Source organism: Otolemur garnettii, unplaced genomic scaffold, assembly GCF_000181295.1.
Source record: "Otolemur garnettii isolate 467f Iridium unplaced genomic scaffold, OtoGar3 scaffold00013, whole genome shotgun sequence".
Classification (NCBI taxonomy): Eukaryota; Metazoa; Chordata; class Mammalia; order Primates; family Galagidae; genus Otolemur; species Otolemur garnettii.
In genome coordinates, this window is record NW_003852408.1 from 7547196 (window position 1) to 7565086 (window position 17891).

The following is a 17891-nucleotide window of genomic DNA, read 5'->3' on the forward strand; positions in this document are numbered from 1 at the left end:
TCTCAGATCCTTCATCCTCCATTGCCAGGGCCCAGATTTTTCCTTCTCCCTGGCAGAGGCGCTCACCACTTCACCCCTGTGTATGACAAAGAGTGCCTTGCACCGAGTTTACTTTGCCTCCAACTTGCATAGCACCAGCTTGAACTTCCTAGAGCATAAATTTTTAAATCAATGGCTTATGTTCCTATAAATGCCTACAGGATTAATTTCAAATATTTTTGGATATGGGTGGCACCTGTGGCTCAGTGAGTAGGGTGCCGGCCCCATATACCGAATGTGGTGGGTTCAAATCCAGGCCCCGCCAAACTGTAAAATAATAGCTGGGCATTTGTAGTGGGTGCCTATAGTCCAGGCTACTCGGGAGGCTGAGGCAAGAGAATCACCTAAGCCCAGGAGGCGGAGGTTGCTGTGAGCTATGATGCTACAGCCCTCTACCAAGGACAATAAAGTGAAACTAACTCAAAAAAAAAATATATATATATATGTATATATATTCTTGGCTGAAATTCAGAGTTTTCTTATTTCCCTTATGACCTAACATCTCATCATGTTTGGGCTGATTTGGGATTTCTTAAATATTTCTTTTCATATGAAAATGGATAAGCTTTGACTTCAGGCCTGCCTTTGAGTTTGATTTGCTAATTTTCTCTGAATATTTGTACCCTACTTGTCCACACTGGCAGTTCCTCCTCCCCCTCCACTAGACCATCCCCAGCTCTGCCAGCTCTCATTTTTCACCCTGCTTTCTTTCAGGATGACATTTCATTATTACTCTTCTGTTTGAGTAGATGAAGGGGCCCCTTTCATAGTATGGCTATAATGTGGGTGAGAGGGACAGAGATTGACTCTTTTATAACGTAAGTCTCTAAGGAAATTGGTCAGGGCCCTTGCTGTTCAAAGTTAGGCCCTTGGAATGGCAGAACCAGCAACGCCTGGGAACATGTTAGAAATAGACATTCTCAGACCTACTAAACCAGAATCTACATGTAACAAGAGGTCTGTGAGATTTACGCATACACACTACAGTTTGAAAAGCACAGTTACACAGGAGTACTTTTAAAATCACTCATATTCCTCACATAAGATGCATGTTAATAAGATGCATTGTGTAATTTTATTTATTTATTTTTATTTATCTTTTTGTGGCCGGGGCTGGGTTTGAACCCACCACCTCCGGGATATGGGGCCAGCGCCCTACTCCTTTGAGCCACAGGCGCTGCCCTGTGTAATTTTATTTTTTTGCATATTCCCTTTCCCTCAAAGACACAGGCAATGGGGCTTAAAGCTGCTTCATAAAGGCGAACAAAAACAACTGCTGAAATTGTTCAGAAAGTTCCTGAGGCTGTTATCAAACAGCTATCTTTTTCAACAGTCAGTTATGCAAATTCACAATTAAATAAATTACATTGGAAACGAAGCTTACAGACTCAAAACTGTAACTCATTTTTACTCATTTTACTTTTATCTATATCATAAAGTTACTTGGATCTATGGCTTCTGTTTGGTATAAATCTATATAAAAATGTGGACGTGTAGCTTTTGGTTCTATGTTTAGGGGGCTCTGGGTTTGCGGTTGAAATCAATCACAGTGGTGCTATTTACACCACGGACATCTACAGACACCACAATCAGGGCTTGATTTATTGTTTTGATGTGCGGATTTAGGGAAGTGATGGAGAAAATGTAATGATGCAGATTAAACTTCAAATTGTGTCATAAAATATACACTTGCATACATTTTTCTTTTTTAAAAAGCTGTTAAACATTTACCCGCACATTTCGGGATAAAGGCAGAGCTAGAAATAGAATGTCCCAACAATGAGTAGAAACCTGGCAATTATTTTTAACATAAGAAGATTTTCACACATCTATTAAAGCTGAAGTAATTTGCTTTTTACATTTTCATTGATTTATTTATACTCTCCTTATAATTTTCTCTGAATCTAGTTGAGGTTTGATAGCACCATCAAATCATAAGTTATTTCATTAAATAAGCTGTGACTCCCCATATTTATTGGGAAATCACCTAACCTTTCTACTTCTGGAAAATGAAGAGTTCATATTCCATAAGGGGTCCCAGGATCCAGAACCCTTAGTGCCAGAGAATATTCTAAATAAATACTTTCATGAGACACAGGGACAAGCATCTTTCTCAGTTTATTATTGGGAGATCAGTTCAGTGCAAAAATACATCCCAATGAAGCTAAACCAGGAGATCTGAATTATAAACCAAATATTGATTTCCTCTAGTTATTTCTGCCCAATTGCAAAATAGCTGAACGAAACCTGAATATGTTCATTTTTCAGATAGTAACTTACTCATTAAAATACTAAGGCTCTGAATGTCTAATTAGATGATTTCTCAATCTGGATTTGGGGGAGTAACATAAACACAGAAAAATGTCAAAATACTATTCTTACTTTTCAGACTCAAGTAGAAGTGGGTTTTTCCCTATCCTATTTGGAATTTTTACTCATAATATGTCAATCAAATGAAAGTTTCACTTGCTCTTTAGTTTTATTTATGTTTTAATGTCAGCATTATTATTAATTAACATGCAGAGAAAACTTTCACTCCCACAGGGTGGGGGCGTTTCTTTGAAAAAGGAAAATGCACTTCATCAGTGCACTATATTTTGAGTGGTTTGCATTGGTTTAGTTTAACAACAGTATAGAACTTGGCCAATAAAAATTAAAAAAAAACAAAACTGTCAGTTTGGTTGGGTTTACATTCTTCACTGTGACATATTCCAAAATGCAAATAGTGAATACATTTATAACTTCTTTTCCGTCTGCTGTTGCTATAGTTTTCTATACTTTCAAAAATATCTACCATAAACACATATACATTTAATACTAAGGAAAAAGTGGAAATGAAGACCTTTTCTAGACCTGGGGAAATCTGATCCCACTGGAACTGAAGTATCAGGCAAGAAAGTACAGATGCCCTGAGGAAGGCAATATCACAGTTGTACAGACCCTCACACCTGTAGGTAGATTCAGAAAATAACCATCTTTTGTAACAGATGATGTTTTGCAAAACAAAGGAGTGAGCTGTATTTATGTACTGCTAGCAAAGAAAGAGCTATTCCATCCAATTTCTTTCCAGAGCACTTAGGCTGAAACATTTATGAGCCCAAATTTTAATTTTAAAAGGTATAATTACTGCTTGGATATAAACCTTTTTAAGAATAACAAACTTCCCAGAATTTTTACACAGCCTTTACTTCATAAATCCTGACAATTTGTCCTTTTTTTAGAACTTCTCAAGGTCATAAGTAAGAACATAAATATTATACCATGTTTGAAGTAGCATAGTGTCTTTGGGGACTATTTAATTCGAAGGCCCGTTGCCTCTGTACCAAAAGCTGTCATGCTGCCACACACTTAGACAGATGCCTCACAATCTGTGAGTCACAGGTCCTTTCTCCCAGGGTCAGTGGGGACGTGGTAACAGATTCCTTCTCTGCTCTCTTTCCCTGTCCACCACTCAGGCTGTCTGCTTCTTTGCTGCCAGGTGAACGTAATAGGCAAACATGATAATTATCACCAAATAAAATTAAAAAGCAATGAAATGAGGGCCTGAACAACTGAGTAGACACGTGTGACATCAGATTTGGCTCCTTTTGAACAGTTTTCTCCTTCTGGGGAAGCACTGTGAATCTTAGGAGCCAGGGCTTTAGCTAGGTTGCATGGGTTCAAATCCCAGCTCTACCATTTTGTAAGTCACTCAATCTCCTTGAGGCTTAGTCAGCCCATCGATGAAATGGGAATGGCACTAGCATTTATCTCAAGGAGTGGTAAGGAAATTAAAAGAGGTAGTACATAACCAGTCAAGGACTATAACAAGCACTCATTCCAAGGTAGTTATTGTCATTGCTTTGTACCTCGTGGTTAGATTCTATATGTTGAAGGAAGCAACTATCTGATATCAGGTGGGTTTGGTATTGCCCTGATGCATTTCAGCAGCTTCCAGAAAGCATTTCAGTTGTCACAGAGAAAAGGTCAAGTGTGGCTTTAAAGGCAAAGGGAGCCCGGGGTCAGTCCTGGTCTCACCTTTTGCTGCATATTTGTGAGCAGCTTACCCTCGCTCAGAGTGTTTTCTCCTGTGTAAAACGAGGCAATGCATGTTTCACGGGGGCACATGGAGATTACATAAGATAATATGCACATAAAGCATTTTGCCAAAGTTCTGGAACCGAGCAAAAAGTCTCTACAAATGTTTGCTCAAATCAACTGTGGCTATGCAGGTGTTTGGATGGCGTATCCACCCAGGCTACTTCAATTAATGTGTTACTTACTGTAAGTCTAGGTTAGTGACCTGCCCCAAATTATAGTAAGCTAAATTATTAAACAATATGTTTAACTATAACTGTGCCTAATTGCTTTCTTTTACACAGAGGTTTAAAAAAACTACTAGAAAGAAAACATTATTTATTTAATATCTCTGACAGTTTTTTTTCCTTAATCTATGACTATAGTCATATCTGAGGATTAAGCTCCATAAAGAGACAGGTTTTCCAAGCAGCCAAAGAATGACAATGAATCCAAACTGTTCTGCTTCTCACATATTCACTTCCATGTATATACGTGCTGGGACAAGGGCAGCTGCTCAGGCCTGGCTTTTGCACTGGCAGTGGCATCATTTGGGGACAACCATATTTATAGTGCATTTCACAGTACAGACACAGTGTCTGACAGGTATTTTCTGCTAGTGACATACATCTGCTTAATTTCCACAAACAATGGAGGTTTGTCTATATCCTTCCAGACATTGCCTTAACATACATTTTGGGTGAATTTTCAAAGCTAAGAATCTTTATTAATAAGATGAGGCATCATTTGGGGGCATTGTCTTCTAAAAGGAAATCAAGCTTCCCTCCCACCTTAGTTTCCCAAGCAGCTGGGAAGCAGGCTGAGTCTGGAGGATAGCTTGAGCTCAGGAGTCTGCGACTAGCCTGGGCAACAAACAGAGCAAGACCCTCTCTCAAAAAAGAAAAAAATACTTCATAGAAGATTCTCTATATGTAAAATCTTACCTATTTTATGGTCCTTCTAGGCCAGTGCTATCATATGTGCTAGGTTTTTGCTTTTAATTTTTATTACCGTCTCAAGTAAGGAGCTGGCTGTTAATATTTTGGAATGTAAGGGACATGTAATGCCCTGTATTTTTGGGAAAAGGGGAATTTCTAAGCAGGTATTCCCTCTATGAGATCTTTGTATTCCAATCACTTTATACCCACAAAAAATGCTGAGTGTCTTTTTTATTAAGGATGGCACAAATTTTAGCAAGATTCAACAGAAACCCCAAAGAGGGTATATCATCTATGCTAGACTGCACTTTGACCCTGAAATTTCAGGTTATGAATTGTGCTAATAAACAGGTCAAAGGGAAATCTAATGGCATTTTATCTTTATTTCCAGTAACTGGGGAAATTGGTATGTACATGTTTGCATGTAATACAGGAATAAAGAGAAGTGAAGAAAATAGGGAAAGGTGAGCTTTTTCCTCAGTAATATTTCAAGAGAAGAGGCTTATCAGATCTCTTACTTTAGGCACAAAATAATAGGTCACAAGACACATGAGAAAAGCATATCAATTTTAAACTATGATGACTCTAAAATGGGAAATGCACAATGCAATCACTTACCATTAATATATTGCCTGATAGATAGTAGAGATGCAATATATTTTCTTCTGAAATCTTCACAATAGCCCTGTTAGCTATTAACTGTTAGCTAGCACATTTTCCTCTTCATTTTGCTAAAATGAAATCAGAGTCTTGAAGAACCACCTGGTCAACTGGCAGACCAATTCTCAATAGCAAAGCCAGAATTCAAATATATAGTCCTTTTCAGGTTACATAGAATCCTTATCACAACTAAAAGGAAATTCCACTTTTGTTCTTTTTTGTTCCCTTTAAGTCCTGGGTAACTTACTCCTTTCCTCTCTCATTAGATAGACTTTTGTCCAAGAGTTTATTGGAATGAGTGAATAATTTAAATCATATGTTTGTACATTGCTTCTAGATTAATTTCATAAGTGACCTCTATTCATCATGCCTCTATTTCTTAATGAATCTCCAATATTTAAGTTTCTTCATTTATTGTTCACTCACATTCTCAATCAGAATGTCTCAAATGTTTCTAGAACATCACCTACTTGAATCAAACCAGGGGTTGAATGATCTTATTCCTTTTCCCATGTGCTATTACTGTTCTGTTTCTGTGTTTACCCTTCCTCTTTTGCTGGTCTGTTTTTGTTTCCTGTATTAGTTTCCCAGCGCTGCCATTTAAAGTACCACAATATAGGGTGGCTTAACATAACAGAAATTTATTCCCTTGAGGTTCTGGAGGCTAGATGTCCAAAATCACGGTATTAACAAGGTTATGCTCCCTCTCTGAAATTCTAAAGGAGAAGCCATCCTATGCTTTTCTCTTTGCTTCAGGTGTTACTACCAATTCTTATCATTCCTTGGCTTATAGACACATCATTCTAGTCCCTGCCTGTGTATGCACACGGGGCTGTTTTCCTCTTTCTTTGTGCCTCTTCCTTCCTATTATAAGGAAACGTCATATTCAAGAAGAGTCCATCTGATCTAGCATGGCCTCATCTTAATATGACTATATCTGCAAGGACACTATGTCTAAATAAGGTCACATTTCCAGATACCAGGAGTTAGGACTTTAATATATCCTATGTAGGACACAATTCAATCAATCTTTTTCTGTAATAACCATCACCACTGTTGTAGAAAAGTCTCACAACTAAGTCAATGAATTTGTCACTGTGCACTGACATTGCTAGCACTGGACAGACAACTCAGTATTATGACCTTGGTATACCAGTGTCTCATAGCTGTGCTCAGGTCAACATGTGGCAGCGTCTTGCTGAGCAAGGTTCATTATTGTTGTTGCATATTGTTGTGTGCCATATGACTACAGGTCTAATGACTATTCCAGAAAAAACAGTTTCAAAATTGCTTTGAAAGGTGGACTAGGCACTGGTGTCGATGCACAACTTCCAAAGAGAGGTGCTTTGAAGGTGACCACTGTGATATTCAGCAATGACGTATGTAGCACTTTTTCTAGGATGAGTTTCCAGACTTAATTGTCAGATGCATATGCCCAAACTCCATCAAGAAGGCCCTTCTTTTTTTGCATTTCACCTTTTTGTGGATTTTCATAGGCTCTGAAATGATTCTCTGGGGCACTAACTATGGCTGCTTTGCTCAACCCCGTACCCTAGGAGTTTGGAGTAGTGGCTAGCATGTAGTAAGTATTTGTTGAATAAACAACTGTGTTCAGCTAATAAATGACTTTATACCACACAATTCAATTATTTTTGGATATGGAGGCATAGTGTTACTTTTTTCTTTAAGAAAATGTGAAAGGCAGTATTTTAATTTTATTTATATTGCAGAATCACAGAGCCTACTTTGAAATTCCTAGATTTTCTACATGGATTGTAATCTGATAAATGCTTAGCTGATTGGTCTATCTGCCTATTCTGAGGCATTTAAAAAAACGGAAGGCCATATGAGGAGAAAAAAGTGGCTATGGAGATAAAAGCAAGTAGATGCAGTGAGTAATGCTTTGTTTACATCAAACACAAATTTTCTCAATATTATAAAAAAAATTCCAAATATCTGGCTGATTAGAATTGTGTAGATACCATCTGAACATATCTTTCAAACTTTAAGTTTTGACTTTTTGGAGGTAAATTGTCTTCTCCATTTGTATGTTTTATTAGAAATACATAGTGCTAACCAGCATTTTAAACTATAAAATCCTAAGAACCAACTCCTGCAGTCTCCACACTTAACTTTGCATAACTTCCAATCAGTTTCACAATGGGGAGCAGAGCAAGGCTCACACCTGGGGTCTTAAATATGACAAAGAATGCTTGAAATAAGAGAATTAAAATATTTTCCACCTTTCTATTAACGTTTTCACGTAAGTAGTTCCTTTATCCCCCAAGTAATCACCAAATACTTGCTTTCTTAATCCTGAAGAAAAAAATAATATCTGAAAAATTTAAGGGGCATGCATGCCACCCACAGAAAATGAGCAAAATAAAACAATATGTCCAAAGTCCCTTAAATACCAGACAAGAAAGAGCAAATAGAAAACAGGGTTTTTCAAGAGGGCATAAATCTTTTGCAAGTGTTTGAGGAAAGTGTTTTGGGGAAATAGTATACTTAGAAAAGGCTGTGTGTGTGTGTTATTCACTTTGGTGTGTTATGATAGCACACAAAGGGAGCACAGGCTTCTCTGTGTGTTGTGAAGTGCTCAGGCCCTTTAAGCGCTGGTTTTGGCTCACATTTGCGATGTAAATTAACAAACAACATGGTGCCCTCAATTGTAGGTGAGGCCTAATAAGCCTGCTGCTGATTACTTCTTAAGAGTGTGGATTTTGTGCATAAAGAATTGCTGAATATCAGGGCATGGAGCATTTGCAAAGCACCTCACAAAAGGCAGAAGTGATTCAGGGAAGGGGAGGAGAGCAAGTACACTGACTGTTGTTGAAAAAGGAGTTTAGGTCTTTGTCCACCGAAATGCACTCACAGGATGTCAGATGTGTTTCGACAACGTCCTCAAGGTCCCAGAGAGTTGCTTCAGAATGATGTAGAAACACCATATAGGATATAGGAAACACCCAGCAATACAAATTCATTCAGGAGATTTCTCTGGGTGTAATTCCAACAGAAATACAAGGTTCCAGATGTTGGCAGAACAGACAGATGGCAATCTGGAGGACGGTCATGTTCTTGCACTTGTGGAAAACTGCTTTTGTTTAGCAATCTCAGGATGTGAGCAAAGGAGACTCTTTATTCCCACTGACCAAAGGGTAAGTTCTCCACTTCTCATCTATTTGTTCTTGGGAAATCTTTTTATGTTATGGGGAACCTAAATAAATTATCTATTGTCCTGGGATCAGCTCTTTCATGTCTTTAAAATGGTGTCTTTCATTGTTTTCTACACATTTGATTCGTAAGTTGTCACTCATCCAAAAGTGAGATGGAAATACTCATAACTTTTACCAGTAATTGGAAAAAAGTCCCTAAATAGCTCACCCTAGGCCCAGTTTGCTATACAAATACACTCCCCGGCCCAAGATGAAATAGAGAGCTAAAGGAAAGAAACATGTATTGCAGAGAGAAATCAGACCGCCTGCTCTTTGCACATGCTCAGTCAATGACAGTTTCTTCCCTTGCAAAATAAGGGCACATCTTGCCTCATTGCTCACATCTTACCAGCCCCCCAAACTATCTATAGGATGGGAAAACATTATTTGATCCAGAAAAGAAGACTAACATTAATGGTTTTCCCATAGACCATACACTTATAAGAATCAGACATGTTATATTCATAAATATTTCACTTCCCTCAATCCAGAAGATCTAACGGCAGTGTATCCACATGCCCCTGTCTCAGCAGTGGGCTGGAACTAAGTGTGGGGCTTCCCCTTCAGAGCTCGTGTGCTTCCCAGTTTACTGGAGTCCACACTCTTCCCTATTGGCTCATGCTCAGAATTCTTCCATTCTTCGTGCTCCCTTCCTAGCCTGTCAAGCTGTCCCCTCCCCCTCCAGTCCAGGGAATATTTACCTAGCTCTCTGCACTTTCTCCCACAGCTTTTCTCATGCTGCTCTTACCCCGAGTTTCATGATGTTAGGTCATGAAGCCCATTGCTGTAATAGAATTGCAGGATGTTTATCAAAGAGTGCCCTTGTGGCCAACGTCTGCTAAAAGGACAGAGAGGAAACAGAACTGGGCAGAAGGACAGTCCAGCTGTGAGGCGGTGCTGACACTGCAGGGATTTCTGGAGCTGAAATGGGTGTCAGATGGCTCTGCATTTACCTTTACACCCCTGCCTCCTTCAGTCCACAGAGTCGGCCTCCCCTTGGTGAGCACACACCCGGCAGCTGCGAAGACACGTTTTTCCTTACAGGGCCTTTACCTGGGGCATCTCTGTGTGCAGCACATCTCAGAAGCCACTTGGCTGTGTCCTCTTGCTCCAGCCCTTCTATGATGTAACGTTCGAGGAGTCATTGACCGGCCTAGTTTTTCTTGCTTGTTCTCACAATCCCTGTGAGCTGCTCTAAGGATCTTAGACTTCTATAGCTCCAGAGAGTCACCAGGATGGACTCCCCAGCTGCCCTTCCTCTTATATTCCAAGCCAGACAAACTACTGTGCTCATCCTGCTATTTCCTGCCTTTCTCCTGAAAAAGACCTGCCAGGGTTTTCCTGGGAGGGTATAAAAGATTTGACGGAAGACATTTTGTTCATATACCACCATTTGATCAGCAATAAAGTAAGCCCAGCAATTATTTGGGGTTTTGTTTGCTTGTTTTGGTTTTCATTTGAAGGTAACTTTAGAGTATATTGTGGCCCCTGCCGTGAAGTGCTCACTATTACAAACTGAGCTGCATTTTTAAAAGTAGAAAGAACTCTAAACTATAAACCAAGTTATTACAAATAAAATGTTCATCAAAGGTACATCAATGTTACAAATATATGAAAATGCACAATTGATTAACTGACTTATGAGCTGTTCAATCTGACAGGATTATTTCTACAGATTTGTTTGTGATTAATAATCTGCTGTAGACGCATTCTAAATGCCAGAGATGAAACTGGGCCTGTCTTTATTTCACATCCCACTACTGAGAGCAACAGGGTTGCTCATGGCCTTCACCCAGTGTCTGCAGCTAACTTCAAGGCCAAGATTGGTGAAGAGCAAATATAAGCTTGCCTTTAGAAATACTTGTTGTTATCTAGAATGCTAAAATTATATACATATATTATACCCCTGGAGGGGAGAGGCAGTTGACAGATTTAACTGAAGCAGCTCTCTAGTTCACCCGTCTTTACCTCCTCAGGTCTTAACTGGCCCGATTCATTATGTAAGTTACATTTCTGGTCTTTATATGTTATTTGGATTTGAATCTCCTGCTGCAGATCATGAATAGATACCAGATGATCACAAACACTTGAAAATATTTAAATCACTATGATTGCCTGGGTTAAAGAATCCAAATCAATATTTTTAAATGTTCTTGGGTAATATAGTTATGTGCTACTGAAACACAAAATGGGCCTTTTTTTTTTTTTTTTTAAATGCACTGACTGAAACTACCAGGAGGGGGTTGTAAATGATATTCTGATCTGGGTAGAACTCAGAATTATTAAAAATACTTATATTGTCTGACATCTGATTATGCTCTGATGCAGGTCATTCACATTTGCAAAGTCAGGGATTTCAGTGCGGTTTATGGGGAATCACATTTCTTCAGAGCTGGCCTGGAAATGTATGATCTAATAAGAGCTACAAGATGAATAGCACATGCGTTTACCCTCTGACCCCTCCATGGCATCATCTGAGTTACGAAGTCGTTCACGGAGATGGAAGAATTGGAAAGTGGAGTCTTCCAGTCTGGGTGGGTGCATTTGGTCAGGAAAATGGGTGAAACTTACCAAGGTATAACACAAAAGTAAGGTCAGGTCTTGATGAAGTAATAATAGAAGCAAGAAACAGGAAGAAAACGCAAGGCAAAGAGAGAGAGATGAAAAGAACTTAAAGAAATGTCTCTAACTTTCATTCCATTCTTTAAATACAATTTGTGTGACTTAAACCTTCAGACCATTTCCCCCCCATATTCAGTAAAAATCACGGCAGTATATGTTAATTTAGAAATTGCCATACAATTATGTAGAATCCCAAATCTAATGAACTAAGTCTAAACATTAATTTTAAAAAGCCTGTGAAAATATACTGCATATAGGACGGCGCTTCTGGGTCAATGGAGTAGGGTGCTGGCCCCATATACCAGAGGTGGTGGGTTCAAACCCAGCCCCAGCCAAAATCAAAAACAAAAAAAACGCAAAAAAAAAAAAAAAAAATATATATATATATAAATATATACATACCCCACATATGTATGTACCACACGTTTCTATGTGAAAGTTTATTTAATGAGATGTATTTTTATATAAAGTACATACAGACTTTGGGGGAGATCGCATTCTAATTATGAGCAAGTGTTTTTGAAATTTACATTTCTAATTAATTAGTGTTGATTTTGAGACACCCACTTTTAATTACACTGCAATCTTCAGAAGATACATGTTTTGACTCAAATAAATTATAAAACAAAAGTGCATAAATTATTGTCTTTCCTAAGTTAACAGCGACATTAAACTTGTAAAAATTAAATCTACAATAATTATTGTCATTAATAACTCAGAACCTAGTAGACCTTTCACTAACAGATCTATTTACCATTTATCACCAACAGAAGGCATGGTGGTAACTGCTTGCTTTCATTAATGAACACCCCCCCATCTCTGATCCATGTAGAGTAATCGAATTTTTGATGTATCCTTGGCAGATAAAAGGATTCTTGGATTTCTTTCCTGCCTTAGGATGATTCCCAGATAAAAATACAGTAGAAGCTACAGAACAAAAAGCAGGACAGAGCCATCTGGGCCCAAAGGTTGCAAAGAATTCCATCTCCATAAGCACAGAAAGAAATCAATTTATCTTTCAAATCCACTCAGTCTTCCACTTTCCAAAGTTTATTGCAGGAATAGGTTTTTCTAAACTGGTCCACTCTTAACATATTTGCCAGTTAATTTTCCTTCTGTTAAGTGCTTTTCATTTTCTGTTACTTGTTCAAATGCCCCTTTACAAGAACAAATTGCACCATGAGCAAAAATGTGGGGAGGATCCTGCACAATGGTCTGGGTGACAATTTCAGTGTGATATACTTATGAGGAAAATACCTTAGTATAGTCTCAAATCCCTGAGAGTTTTTCACATAGGGGTTACTGGACCAGAGTCTAAGATAACCCAGTTAGATACCTGCACACACAGAATAAATAATAAGGGGAATACGGCACTTATTTAGGGATAGCCATCATTCAGGTTTGAGAACTAGTTGCATAGGGAAAACAATTCTAATAGAGGACACTTATTTAGGGATAGCCATCATTCAGGTTTGAGAACTAGTTGCATAGGGAAAACAATTCTAATAGAGGACACGAAAAAATCCCACCAGACTGGGATGTCAATGATCATGGATTCTCTTAAAAAAATATTATGCACTTACTGAATCAACTAATTGTTCTTTCAGTTGCCAGAATAAGTTGTGGTCATTTATTGCTGTGCACAATGAATCCATCCCACAAGAGTAATGTATGCATCTGATTTCCAAATGCCAATTTTAAATACCAAAGTGAGAGTGTAGGAAATGTGAAGATGCTATCCCTCTGGAAATCTTACTCCAGGGAGATAAGAAAGAGCAGAAATAAGCATGCTCAGGTGATTTCTTCCACATGTACCAATGAGAGAGTAACTCCCCTCTTCTGCATTCAGAGGGAGCCTACAAACCCAATGGTCTCCCTCCATGTGGAAAGAAATATCAGCATTAGAGAATTATCACCTCTTTACCAACATAGAACTATGAACATTGAAACAAGTGTGACTTTACTGTATAATTCAGTAAGTCTTCTCATGAAATGAAATCAGACCAAAAAAATATATTAAAAGTAGATTATGCATTCAGTATTTTTTAGAATATTTTTATCAAAGATAATCATCAATTAAAATAATCTACCATTGGCCATGCTAATAGAAACTGTCGCCTAAAATACATCAAACTGATTAATAAAAAATGACTACTTCATTTATTACAGAATATCAGTTAGGGATGAGTAGCCTCTTGGAATCTTTTAAAAGCTAATATTATAGGTGACAAATAATTTCTACACAAAAGTATAATGTTATTTGATTGCTCAACTAATTGATTTATTAAAATTCTCTCCAAATTTTAAGTGAGATGAATAAGAAACAACGCCATCTTAAATCTTTCGACCCACCACAGTTGCCAGTAATTTCTAATTATAACCACCTAATTCAGACCGCGTTTTCAAAGTATCAAAGCCTAAATACGAAAGGAGAATTTACCATTAATTCATTATTAATCAAAACCTGAGTAACTGATTTTCAAATGCATATATGCTCAGTCACTTTAAATTCAATATATGAAAATAGTTAAATAGAAGTTTATGTTAGCCTGTAGACACAGTTCATCCATTGTTGGAAGGAAGTATATCTTTTAGTTGTTTGGTGTATTGGAAGAAAACATACTCTGTAAGCATTATTGGGGAGGATGTCTCTGTCCCAATAGTTAGGACATTTTAACTATAAGCCTAACCCAAACCTTCATCTCAATGCTACATTGTACGTAAATGTTGTTAAGGAAGAAGGAAGATAAATACCAATAACATTAGCAAAATGTAGAATTCAAATAAAAAATACACGTTAAATACACACAGAATTAAAACAATTACTCAACAAGTTAAACTTTTTTGCTATACCATATTGATTTATTTTTGAGTGGGCAGGAAACAACGGAGCAGAAAGTAACTATACATATTTCTTATTCTTATCTTGCTCTGGTTACATACTGAACAATTGGTGAGTATGGATCTTTCTGTTTAGAGAAAGGATAAAAAGAAACTAAATATGAGGGCGTGAAACTGAAAGTAGATAAAACTAATGGAAAAAGGTCAGCAAAACATACTATTTATGTTTGAGAAAGGGACTGCCATATTTGTCTGTGGAAAAAGTGGAAACGGATTTAAGTTTCAGCATCAACAAAGAATTATTATACTTTATAATTAGCTTTAAGGTTTTTTCTGGAATAATATTAGGGTTCATACGATTAGGTTACACTGTTTGTGTTTGTAAGGTAAAGTCAGAGTTGCAGTTGAGTCCTCCACCCAGGAGGTGCTGGCCTATACCCCTGCATTGTACTTATTAACTGGGAGCTTATGGATCCCTCCCCTCCCTTCCCTCGTTCCTGAATTTAGTTGTGTATTTCTGTCTTGTAGGCCTGTAGTTGTTCATCTACTAGTTTCAAGGTCGTGTTGAGTACATAGGGTGCTTGCTTTTCCATTCTTAAGATACTTAGGAGAATGTTCTCCAAATTCATCTAGGTAAATGCAAAAGATGTAAAGTCTTCTTCTTTTCTTATGGCTGAATAGTATTCCATGGTATACACAAGCCAGTTTATTAATCTATTTATATATTGATGGACAGTTGGGTTGTTTCCACATCTTTGCAATTGTGAATAGAGCTGCTGTAAACTTTTGAGTGCAAATGTCTTTATGACAAAATAATTTCTTTTCTTCTGGGTAGACATCTAGAAATAGGGTATCTAAGGAGATCAAATGAGACATCTACTTTGAGGATTCTCCATATTCTTTCTATAAGGGCCATATTAGTTTGCGATCTCACCAACACTGCGTACGTGCTCCCCTCTCTCCACACCCACACCAGCATCTAAGCATTGGGACTTTGCACTGTGGGCTCTTCTCACAGGATTAGGTGGTATCTCAAAGTGGTTTTGATTTGTATTTCTCTTATGATTGGGGATGATGAGCATGGCTAAAATAGTAGGAAGGAGAAGGATATGTTTATGTTTCCAATAAACCAAAACATATTTTCTGTATTTGAATTGGAATTGTTGCTAAAGATGGGACCCATTCAGCAGCTAAAGCAGAAGTATTTAACTCATCTTCCACTCACCAGAACTTTGACACAGATATGCAAAATATTGAAATGAAGCAGAGGTGAGACCTCTGTTCTGGATTCAGGAGCACATTCTTCAGCATGAGTCAGATCTCAGATTCCTGTTTCCCTGGCACAAAGCAACATTGCTTTTGCTTGACATTCACATAAATTTAAGCCTTTGTTATGTTCTATCAAAATTAAAAAAAAAAAAATTAAAGGATCTTTTTTCCTAAGGGAAAAGATTAAAATTATACTAACATCAATTTGATAAAAAAATTATAATTCAGTTTTACTTATAGATTCAGACTTGTATTTTGGAATCTTAAATAAGGCTAAAAAGAATGCCTTAAGCTGTATACATTGTCTTAGGTGATCCCATAAATGAGTTTCCTTTGTACAGTGCTTCTTGCATTTTTTTAAGTATCAGTAAAAACTAATTCAGTTGAGTAACAGTAACTAAAGACTGAGGAGGAAAACCAAAGTCCTACAAATTGGTTGTCAGAAAAGCATCTTAGAAATAATTGTACATTAATTCTGCATGTTCAAACTCTTTTCTTCTAGAAAACATCGTAGACGAGCACTGTTCCCACCGCAGACTCATTTGGGTATTAAGACGTTTGTCTCCCTCTCATGATGTTTAATACAGAAAAGCAAATGTTTCATCAAGCACTATCTTTTCTCTACCTGGCTGCCACATGACCTTTGGTCTTGATTAACATAATAATGAATTACATTTATCTCCGTGTGTTCACAAATACACTCTTGGGGCCAATAAAATGGCATATGGCAAAATTGAGTCATCTGTTCAATCATAATTATTATTAGCTAAACACGTTCTGCCTGATGCCAGTTGACAAGAGCCCATCCTGTTCTGTGGACTCAGAGGTTAAAATGTCTCTCTGTTCCATGTTTTAGGCTTAATTATATTCAGTTTTTCTTATTTTCCTGATAGTATGTATATCACGGGTTTCTGCAATCCAATGTTAGAGTTTTTGTTCCTTTATTTGATTCCCAAAGACAGTCACAATAAGATATGAAGTGGGATTAGAGTGTTTTATTTTCTTTTATCAATAAAGTAATGTGTGGTCGAAGGTCTGATGAAATTGTCTGTTTTACTAATAAACATTGGAATATCCTCTAGCAATAAACCTGGGAGCCTCTTTAAAAGAATGTTAACTGTTATACTAAATCTATGCAATGTAGTATCATTCTGTGTGAGTTTAGCAGTGAGAGGAGGCCAACTAGGCATGGGACAGGGTAGCACAGGGAAAGTTTAGGATACATATTACATTCACTCTGGAGGATGTAGGACCAGTCGATAAATGCATACCAAATTGGTAAAAATAAACTAAAATAAAATAAAAAGGAAGTAAAGAATGAAAGCCAGGCCAGGCTTGCTCACACCTGTAATCCTAGAATTCTGGGAGGCTGAGGAGGGAAGATCACTTGATCTTGGGAATTCAAGACCAGCCGGAGCCAGAGTGAGACCTCATCTCTACTAAAAATAGAAAAAAACAAAAATAGCTGGCTGTGGTGGCACACGTCTGTATTTCTTGCTACTCAGGAGGCTGAGGCAGGAAGATCACTTGAGCCCAGGAATTTGAGGTCACCATGAGCTGTGATGATGCCACAAAACTCTACCTGGGTTTCCAGAGCAAGCCTCTATATGTACTCCACCCCCTCCCCCATCTGCAAAAATAAAATAAGGGATGCACAGCCAACACAGACAGAGAGGCAAGCTAAATTCATGTGCTCAGAAGAGATTCCGGGACACAATGTTAGCAGGGCAAGTATCAGATCTTCCGCTATTAATCAAAGACAATATGAAGAAGTATCAGTGACAAATAGCTTGTCAGCAGATGTTTACCCATGAAGAAAGTCTGGACAAGGGTGACTCAAGTTCATTGGCTCATATGTGGTTGGCCAAAAGCTTCCTTAAAAGAGCAGAATAAGCCCATTGCTAATTAAGCAGTGGACATTTGTTTTTCATCTGAGAACTTCACCAACAAAGTAATAAGTGGTTATTTTTTGCATGCTTGAATTTTGACAGGCCATCTTGCCTGGACCAGTGCTTCCAAAAATTCCGTAACTATTCACCTAATTCCAGATTAAGAGAGTGGACCCATCTTTAATATTTATTTTCCTTGACGAGGCTGCCATTTAGTCAACACTGAAGATTTTAAGGGCTCCTTCATAATTTTAAAGAGATTGAGTGAATGCCAAACTTTAACCAAACTTAGAAGCTTCCAAATATTTCTTTCTTTCTTTCTTTCCTTCTTTCTTCTTTCTTTCTTTCTTTTTTTTTTTTTT

General features: G+C 37.7%; 1 protein-coding gene across 1 annotated transcript in view; it reads right to left on the minus strand.

The window, feature by feature from the left end:
• The window catches only part of NYAP2 (neuronal tyrosine-phosphorylated phosphoinositide-3-kinase adaptor 2), a 251110-nt gene that overhangs the window by 185558 nt on the left and 47661 nt on the right, over window positions 1-17891 (minus strand). Inside the window, 2 exon segments of the mRNA XM_012802112.2 lie at window positions 390-406; window positions 16266-16281. Coding sequence (XP_012657566.2) covers window positions 390-406; window positions 16266-16281 — 33 coding nt within the window.